This window comes from Sycon ciliatum, chromosome 2 (genome assembly GCF_964019385.1).
Source record: "Sycon ciliatum chromosome 2, ocSycCili1.1, whole genome shotgun sequence".
In the NCBI taxonomy this organism is placed as follows: Eukaryota; Metazoa; Porifera; class Calcarea; order Leucosolenida; family Sycettidae; genus Sycon; species Sycon ciliatum.
Window position 1 is genome coordinate 21,109,746 of NC_088644.1, and position 9,991 is coordinate 21,119,736.

Consider the following 9,991-nt stretch of genomic DNA (forward strand, 5'->3'; position numbering starts at 1 on the left):
CTAACACCTTTCTATTTACAGTACTTAACTTCAGTTTCTTTGGTTATATATAGTATGACTAGAATAAAAGGAAAAGGACAAAATGTTACGAGTTATGACAAACTGTCCACCAACGTAACCAGGTCTTATACAGTCAGCAAGTGCGACAAAATGGCACAAAACTGACAAGGAGTACTGAGTTGCGCTTTCCTTCCCCTCTTGGACCTTTCCGAACCTGAGCCTTCCAAGTTGGAAGGTTGTTGGTTTGCGCCTTGGAGAAGAGTTGGAGCTAGGTGTCAGGTCGCCGAAAGTCTCAGTACTCCTTGTCAGTTTTGTGCCATTTTGTCGCACTTGCTGACTGTATAAGACCTGGTTACGTTGGTGGACAGTTTGTCATAACTCGTAACATTTTGTCCTTTTCCTTTCTTCATCCTAACTATATTGGCTCACCATCCGAGTTCAAACTAGAATAAAAAATAAAAATTCGAAATTTCAATTTGTACAACTCCAGATCAAACAGAATATCGCATTGTCTCCTTTCACATACATGTACATTCCTATGTGCAGAAAGCAAACAAACCAATTCAGCCCGCCATGCTACATGCGCCAAGGTAGGTGAAGCTCACATTGTAACAGTACCAAAGCCAGCATTACAAGGACATTGCATTCGTCAACCTTATAACGAACAATAGCAAGAAATCGTAAGCATCCCCCCATCCCCACTCCATGGAACAGGGCACAGGGCGGACAACCGCACAAGGTCAAATATGCACTCACGGTACAACTGCGACGACTCTCCTGGCACAGTTGTGACACAGTGCCCCACTTGTTTCAGGGTTGATGTCGGTCACAAGTGCCTTCTCACGCCACAGAACTGTCCCAGCTGGAATGGCAGCAGTTGCCTGTGCATACGGGTAACAGCAAGAAACATCAGAAGAGTAGAAAATGGATTACATTCTGCAATTTCACCACGATAGAGACGCAATGGCTCATCTGTCAGGAAATAAACTGGATGTAGCAGAAGCACACAACATGAACATGACTTGACTCTAACAGATACTCTGATATATTGGACGTTTCGACAATGAATGTCTTCTTCAGAAAAGATATTGAGAGACTAGGCCGGGAGGAGGGTTACATTGGTAATTAGTCTGCAGGTCAGGCCTGTGTTAGAGTCTTGTTGACATCTCACGGAATTTTATCTGTTTGTACGAGCCATGGCTGTTTGATTTGCATGGAACTTCAGAAGTCACAACGGAGAGCATCCTACAGGAGGCCAGTAATCAATTTCTGCCAACATGTTGTTGAAAGCCTGCATACAACAGTAAATGCCGTTCTACATGGTGTGCACTGACCTGAATGTACCTGCCTCTAGATTGCTCTTGGCAAACAGTCAGATCCTTGAAGACTTTCTGATCCACCACTTCCACATCTTCCTTCATAGCAGTATCGTCACATCTTCACTTCATAACACGACAAAACACACAGAAAAATGTGGGATTGAATACATTGTACAGTACTAGCATAGGTGTAATCCTGATAATTCGAACCCCAAATTACCAGGAAAACGCCTCAGTATCAGGACATGATACTTATCGAAAGCGCAATATGTACGTCACAAAGCTCGCATTGTCATACGGAGTTTTGATACGAACTATAGACACAGATTCCAGGGACTCTGAACTGGTCAGTACAGAAGCGCATTGAACTGACTTGCATACTGTAAAGTGGACTTTGAATCATCAGCATGAATCCCACACATTTTCTATGTAAGCGATTTTGTGGCACTTCCAATGAGGCGTACTTGCCCAGCTCGAGGTTCGGAATATCAAACTGGATTCCATGTCGTGTATATTGTAGTCAACCAAAACAGGCTGCCATACATGTGCTCCTGCATGTAACCCGATCAGTTCTACTCACCGCATACGATCCACTATAGCTGGTAAGCGTGCCAATATAGTGTGCAGATCAACACATCTTCCATCGCTATGTGTGCTACCAACTGCTACACCTGTACTCGGCGATGATCTCTCCTGAATTTTAAGATAGGACTGCCGTAGTTCATCTGCAGCAATGCATTACAGTAACAGGAAGAGAACACACACACACACACACACACACACACACACACACACACACACACACACACACATGCATGCATACACGCACGCGTGCGCGCACACATACACACACACACACACACACACACACACACACACACACACACACACACACACATGCGTCATGCCCTGTGAAAACGGCCACGCACTGAGCTACCAGTACCGTAAAGTACCGCCAGAGCGCCCCACCATCTCATCCTTTCGTGGTCGTATTGTGGAGGTGGTCTGCTGTCTGTAGGTCATACGACATGAACCTTGTACACATATTGCACGTTTTGCGGTCAATCCGTACCTTCAAGCGGACACGTGCTCCACACAAAAACCTGCCAAGTGTGACCTTAGTACACTAAGATTCTCACATCGTACACACTTCGTTGCACTCTGCCATACGATTTTCCTTTCTCTGGCTGTAAGGCCATCATTTTTTATATCTATGTTTCGCGTCGTCCGCACGCATATGTTTTGATTTTTTTCGGAAAAAAATAAAAAATCGAACATGCACATGCACAGTGTACGATCGTGCGAGTCATCAGTGTGGACTGTACTGGTTGCATACGGCGAAGCTGGGATGCAGAAATGGCCTTGAGCCAGTTGAGGCCAGCGCCGGTAAATCGTTTGTTCGACATCTGCTAGCAATATTCTATGAGCTTACACCAGACCGCATCGATCGCCTCAAGCTAAGAGGATGCGTCGTTCCCGGCTCCTTGCACCGCTGCTGAAGGCTGAGTACAATAATTTAGCGAAGCAAGGGCACCAACGGTTGCCTCCTCTGTCCAAAGTGATGCTGATAACCCAGATTTTGTGCTTCGATGGACGATTTTTCTTTCGCATGTACACCATGCACGGGCTATTGTGCTATGTACAGTGCTATACACCTCTGATGAGCCTTTTTTATTATTTTGAAACTTTTTATTTTTTTCCACCTCTCGCATATGATTCTGGAAGTTGAACTGACGCGAAACATAGATATAAAAAATGATGGCCTAAAATGAAGGTGGGGCGCTCTCGCGAGACGGGGCGCTCTGGCGGTACTTTACGGTATATCAGAAGCTAAAACTCCCTGATATTCTTTGAGTTCCATAAGAACCGTGTTTAGTCCTGTGACGGCTCTGACACATTCGTAGTTGAGTAAACACGGCATACGCCAAACCGCAGGGTTTTAGCTAGTGTTGAAACGATCTCACCGGGAACTCGTTAGCTCGCTCGCCAGAAACTCGGCTCGTTAGTGCGGCCAGCTCGTTTGCGCTAAAGAACACCGTACACCGTTCTCCGTACACATGGCAGTACATGTCGACCGGGGAGTCGTAGAATATGTTACAACTCCCTGGTCGATCGAGAGTCCAGTCCCGCGCGAAGTGAAAATCACTCGGTTACAGTGACTGTATACCTGCACGACAATGAGTTGTTTCAGTTGTCGTTGCAGCTTTTCTCTTTTTATTTATTTCACCTTCCCGTGGCCAGAGAATATAGGCCAATATGGAGGGAGGGGGGCGGTAGCCAGCCATGGCAGTAAACAAAAACAAAGCAAAGCTTTGGTGGACTCCACTGATGTCTTGTTTCGCATCTGCTGACCTGTCGCAGGACATGCTTCTATCAACTCTCCATTCGATTGAAAGTTACGCTCCGTCGTTTGGAAGTTTTCTCCCGCGATGCAGCGAAGAACAGGGCTACTTGCAATCTTTGAAAACGGTCTATTCTTCCAAAGGCTGCTCAACAACAGCGCTGAAAAGACATCTCGACACCAAACAGCAGTCCAAAGTTAAGCAGCAGCAACCCCAAATACCGGCGGTGATAATTTGAACCAGCTGAAAAATATCGAACTTAGAAAAAATTTAAAAAAATGTAATCATATTTGCCACATCAATGAAACTCGTTAGCTCGCTCGATAGCTTGCTCGTTAGTGGAACAGATCGCTCGTTTGTTATAGATACACTCGTTTCAACACTAGTTTTAGCCAGGTCAAAATAGTAGGGGGACGGACGGGCATGGGAAACAGTCACCCCGTAACTCATTTTCTCCAATTTCCAAAATAGTCTTGCCATGCAAACTGAAACGTTCAGAGGCGAACCCCCGACTTCACCCAAGACAAGTAGGCTTTTATGAGGCCTCTGTTACTGACTATCGACTGCATTTTCGTTAAATGGTATGAAAAAATCAACAAATGAGTAGGGGGGGGGGGGGGGAGGGCACTTTTTCACAGAAGGGCGCTCAATCAAAGCAGTACTTCTTGAAGTTCTTGTCCCAACATACTTCAGTATGGATCACTACACCCATGCATGCTCCAGACACTGTCCGTACTAAGCAAGAGTACTAGTATGTCTTATCAGAGAAAATACTAAGTGAGTTCCACTCTACACAAATAGGGAATAATGACCAGACGCAAAGTGTTTGGTTGCCATACCTTTGCGCTGGTCACTAAGTTTCTCTGCAAACTTGAGGTGATCCAGAGCTGCATCCAAGCCTGGGCAGACGAAATGCAAAGCCAGCACACACACACATGACACCAGTACAACATGCAGTAGCTAGCACTGGAGTGTTCGCAGCATCAAAGTACAATCCGTGACAGCTCTTTACGATGTGAGTGGCATACGATGTGAGTGGCATTGTACAGAACCGGCAGTATCATCTGGCCTAGAATCTACGAAACAGCAATGCATGCACGACCATACTCACTGACAGCCTCTACTGACATGTTCATGAGATTCTGGAACTAAAACAGTCGTAGAAATACACATACCTTATTTTCCGGAGTATAAGCCACACTGGAGTATAAGCCGTACCCCCCCCCCCCCCCCCCCCCTTTGCCACGAAATACAGACATTTACCCTATTTATCACCGTTAGTTTGATCATCGGAGTATAAGCTGCACCTCCTTCGTTGGAGTGAATTTTGAGTGTTCAAAGTGCTCTGCTTGTACTCTGGAAAATACGGTACATTTACTCCTCTACCCTCTCCCAAACCTTTCTAAACTGTTGCCGGTTCCAAGTGCATCGTGGATACCAATGAGCTGCTTGCATATCGTCTGCATTACAACCGACATAATATTCAAGAGCTCAAGGCTAACCAATGCTGCTTTCTGCACATCGACTTTCACCCTATCAAAATGTGATTGCTCAGCTGTACAATACTACTATCACAACTCGCCTGGGACCCATTTATATCCGGTGACTGGTATCTCACATTGCTGAGTCCAGGAGTCGTAAAACGGGCAAGAGAGTAAAACGTCAGTACATAAACAACGTACTGGAGATACCTCCAATAGCCATCTACTATAGAGTCACTGGCATACGGCTTACTGACTTACATTGTCTTGCTATCGATGCATGAGCAGCACTGTCGTTCAACTTGAGGCACACCATGGCCAAGCGATGGAACAGCTTGTAGAGAAGATTCTTTGGTGCAATCGGCAGACAGAGCTGCAGGTCAGATAGGCATTCCTGACACACACACACACACACACACACACAATCAAGAAAAAAACTTGTTAATACACACCATGCGAGTCAATGACAAGTGGCTCACATTCCTCACAACGATTACGACGACGACAACAAGAGCAAGAACCACAACAGCAGAAACAGCAGCAGCAACAGCAACAACAGCGACGACAACGACGACAACGACGACAACGGCAACAACAACAACAACAACAACAACAACAACAACAACAACAACAACAACAACAACAACAAATATCTCTTATTGGCGATGGTGCCATCGTGAGAATAAAGAATTCAAAAACAACAACAACAACAACAACAACAACAACAACAACAACAACAACAACAACAACAACAACAACAACAACAACAACAACAACAACAACAATAACAACAACAATAACAACAACGCCGTGAGAATAAAGACTTCAAACAAACAAACAACAGCAACAACAACGATATCAAAAAGAGATGGAAAAGACGCAGCAATACGCATACCTTGTACATGGCTAGCTGGAAAAGTACAGCAGAGCGATTCGACAAGCACAATGCCAGGAGATCGGCCGCCAGAGCAGTTGCCTTGCTCCTATCAATGTCTGACGGTAGGCTGGTGTGCTTGTGCTGGCGGTTCTGCAGATCAGCATCGCTCGTGCGAGCATGCCGAATAGCCTGCAGGGATAAAACGTAACACAGGTCAACGTAACACAGGTCAACGTAACACAGGTCAACGTAACACAGGTCAACGTAACACAGGTCAACGTAACACAGGTCAACGTAACACAGGTCAACGTAACACAGGTCAACGTAACCCAGGTCAACGTAACACAGGTCAACGTAACACAGGTCAACGTAACACAGGTCAACGTAACACAGGTCAACGTAACACAGGTCAACGTAACACAGGTCAACGAAATAAAACTGTTACCATAGTGACACACATAAAGCCCATGCGCTTAAGCGCTTATGAGTAAGTTTTGCGTTATTTGCTATTTTTTGCGGTACATTTTGTCTCACACATAGGCGCATCCGCCTGAGTTGCTAGTGTACCGGCCGGCACCTTGCATAATTATGCACATAGTGCAGTACCGCAATGCAGATTGAACTATGTGAACATGGTGTTTTTGTGGTGTGTGTGTGTCGCGGGATGGACTGCATTTAGGTTCACTTATAAGCCCATGCGCTTATTTGTGAGGATGCGCGTATGCCCGGGTATAGGCACGTGTGCTTATACGCGCGTCACTACGGTAGTGCAGACAATCCAACTGACTCAATATGGATGTTCACTGAATTCATATACATGAACCGGCATGTCGCGAATTAAAGCTGCTCTTGAATAGAAGCCAGTCACATATGTAGCCGAAATCAGCGATCGTGACCATGCACAGCAACCGTATTTGCGTATATGGCGGGGGGGGTATATGGCGGGCTCCAAACAAGCTCATAAAGTGTGAGTCATTTGTTCAGTACATGCACCGATATCCCTTCAGACTGACGTACGCTTGTCGGTGTAACCTACAACTACTCTACACCACAGGTACAGTGAGTACAGTGAGTACAGTGAGTACAGTGAGTGAGCAATTTGTCCAGTCCAAGGTCGCCACCTGGTGTGAGGAAGTTGCGCAGCTCACGACCATCGCTGCATCGCAGCCACAGGCCGCCTACTCCGCCTTCACACAGGGCCTGCAAAACAAGTGGTCCTTCCTCTGCCGGACCTCCTCCATCCCGCCATCCCTGCTTGAACCGCTGGAACACGCAATCAGCGGTCGGCTCATCCCGGCCATCACGGGTCAGGCTCCACCTGGGACAACTGTTCGCTCCCTACTCTCTCTGCCTTGCCGGCTTGGGGGACTGGGTATGGCAGACCCTTGTTCAGTGGCTGAACAGTACACCTCATCCCGAAGGATCACGGCTAGCCTCGTGTCTCGCCTGCTGGAGCAGGAGTCGTCTCTTGGCGACTCTCTGACTCAGCTCCGGACGGTCAAGGCGACGGTTCGGGCCGAGAAGCGGAGCGCGTTCAAGTCTATGGCTGACGCTCTTCGCTCGGATCACCGGGAGCTGGCCCCTGTTTTCGACCTGGCCTCAGAAAAGGGTGCATCCAGCTGGCTGACCTGCCGCCCCCTCAGCCGCCATGGTTTCACACTCAGCAAGGGAGATTTCCGGGATGGCCTGTGCCTCCGGTACGGCTGGACACCTCCTCGGCTCCCAAGCCTCTGCGTGTGCAGTAAGCCGCTGAATGTGAGTCACGCCCTGTCGTGCCCGTTTGGTGGCTTCCCGACGCTGCGACACAACGAGGTGAGGGACATCACCGCCAGAGCTCTGAGGCAGGTCGCTCACAACGTGACAGTGGAACCCCACCTCCAGCCCGTCACCGGAGAGGCCTTCCGCCATCGCACAGCTGTCACGGAGGAGCAAGCTCGGCTGGACGTTGCGGCTAGTGGTGTGTGGGGTGGCCGATTCTAGCGCATCTTTATTGATGTACGGGTGTTCAACCCTTTTGCCACTTCGAATCGTGCCACCTCCCTCGCTGCTAGCTACAGACGCCATGAACAGGAAAAGCGCCGGAAGTACGAGGAGCGAGTACGTGAAGTTGAGCATGCCTCCTTCGTGCCCGTTGTGCTCTCTGCCTCTGGTGGCTATGGCAAGCATGCCAATGCTCTTTTCACGCGGATCGCCTCTCTCCTGGCTGAGAAGAGTAAGGAGCCATACGGGAAGGGTATCTCCTTGCTGCGCTGCCGCCTTGGGTTTGCCCTGGTGCGTTGTGGTGCTATGTGCCTGCGTGGCTCAAGGAGCATGTTTGCTCCTGCCATGCCTGAGTCCCCTGCTGTGCTAGTGGTAGCGGAGGCACGCATCCAGTGAACCTGCACAGTGCAGTGATCCTACTGAGTGACAGACTCTGTAAATACTGTATCTGATGATTCGTTTTATGTGTTGATTCTTCACAAAATGTGTTATTTTGCCCGTACAAGAGGCTCAGTGAAAAAACTCAAAAAAAGAGTGTACAGTGAGTGTACAGTGAGTACAGTGAGTGCGTTCGATTACACCCGCGAATCGATTCATGAATCGATTCGCGCTATTCACGTCGCCCCATGTGAATTGGGTGAATGAATTCCGAATCGATTCCAGAGCTCATGATGTGAAAACGAACGACTTGAATGCATGCGAATAGATACATGAATCGATTCAACTGCATAATCGAACGCACTCACTATCCATTCACCCTATTCACATGGGGTGATGTGAATAGCGCGAATCGATTCGTGCGCATAATCGAACGCACTCACTGTAGCACATGCATGTCTGCACTAGAACTACATTGCAGTACATTGCAGTACATTGCAGTACATTGCAGTACATTGCAGTACATTGCAGTACATTGCAGTACGTCATTGCAGTACATTGCAGTACGTCATTGCAGTACATTGCAGTACGTCATTGCAGTACATTGCAGTACGTCATTGCAGTACATTGCAGTACGTCATTGCAGTACGTCATTGCAGTACATTGCAGTACATTGCAGTACATTGCAGTACGTCATTGCAGTACGTCATTGCAGTACGTCATTGCAGTACGTCATTGCAGTACGTCATTGCAGTACGTCATTGCAGTACGTCATTGCAGTACATTGCAGTACATTGCAGTACATTGCAGTGCATTGCAGTACATTGCAGTACATTGCAGTACATTGCAGTGCAATGTCACACACACACTACGGCTATATGTAGTAGTTCTACACACACAGCAATGGCGTGTGTCTAAAAGAAGAATGGTACCTGTACCGAGCAGCATGTATACAATCGTTGCCATGTGCCTCGGCTTCTACAGAAATAAGCATGGCAGGCTATAAACGTGACATTACAGTATATCGCATTCTTGATATTCCGCACTATATCATGACATGTACTAATGATGTAGGCAATAATTCTTATAGCTCTATGATTTCCAAACAAGCTTTTCAAGAAATTGAATTTCAATTTTAAAGTTGACTTTCATCAATATTCGCAATAGGCACACTCAAAGTACTGATCAGTATTATTCGAACATGTTGGTGCTATTTTGATCTACATCCTCACGGGAATCATAAATCATCCTCATTTCTTCTTTACATTCCACTGAACAGATCTGTCCTTTGAAAAGCTCCTTTTTCAAAACATTTCAAAGTAAAAAATAATAATACTCATTACTGTAATCAAAATTCGTGCATCTCTTACAACATTGTACTGGAGAACAGCTTCCCTGTCTTTCTTAGCTAAGAAAGCCTTGTCCCCAATGTCCTTATGACGCAGGCAAACTTCTCTTTGCTTGCTGGAGCCCATCCTTGCAGCTTACAAAAAAAACACTGAGGTGAATCGCCATTCGAATCATTCGCGCGTATACTGCGCGTGTCGCTTTCTTGATTAATTTTGTTACAGAATCTTGAAACGCACGTGTACGTGGCACGCGTGCGCGTGCAAG

General features: G+C 46.9%; 1 protein-coding gene across 1 annotated transcript in view; it reads right to left on the reverse strand.

Annotated features, from left to right (window-relative positions):
* LOC135809155 (SET and MYND domain-containing protein 4-like) overlaps nt 1–9,902 on the reverse strand; it is a 30,956-nt gene extending 21,054 nt beyond the window's left edge. The window contains exons 1-7 of the mRNA XM_065322441.1: nt 9,748–9,902; nt 6,038–6,208; nt 5,404–5,536; nt 4,501–4,560; nt 1,900–2,044; nt 1,335–1,437; nt 757–881 (exon numbers count right to left, since the gene is read on the reverse strand). Of these exons, the coding sequence (XP_065178513.1) occupies nt 757–881; nt 1,335–1,437; nt 1,900–2,044; nt 4,501–4,560; nt 5,404–5,536; nt 6,038–6,208; nt 9,748–9,852 (842 nt within the window). The 5' untranslated portion in view covers nt 9,853–9,902. The remainder of the gene's footprint in view (nt 1–756; nt 882–1,334; nt 1,438–1,899; nt 2,045–4,500; nt 4,561–5,403; nt 5,537–6,037; nt 6,209–9,747) is intronic.
* Between the last annotated feature and the right edge of the window lie 89 nt (nt 9,903–9,991).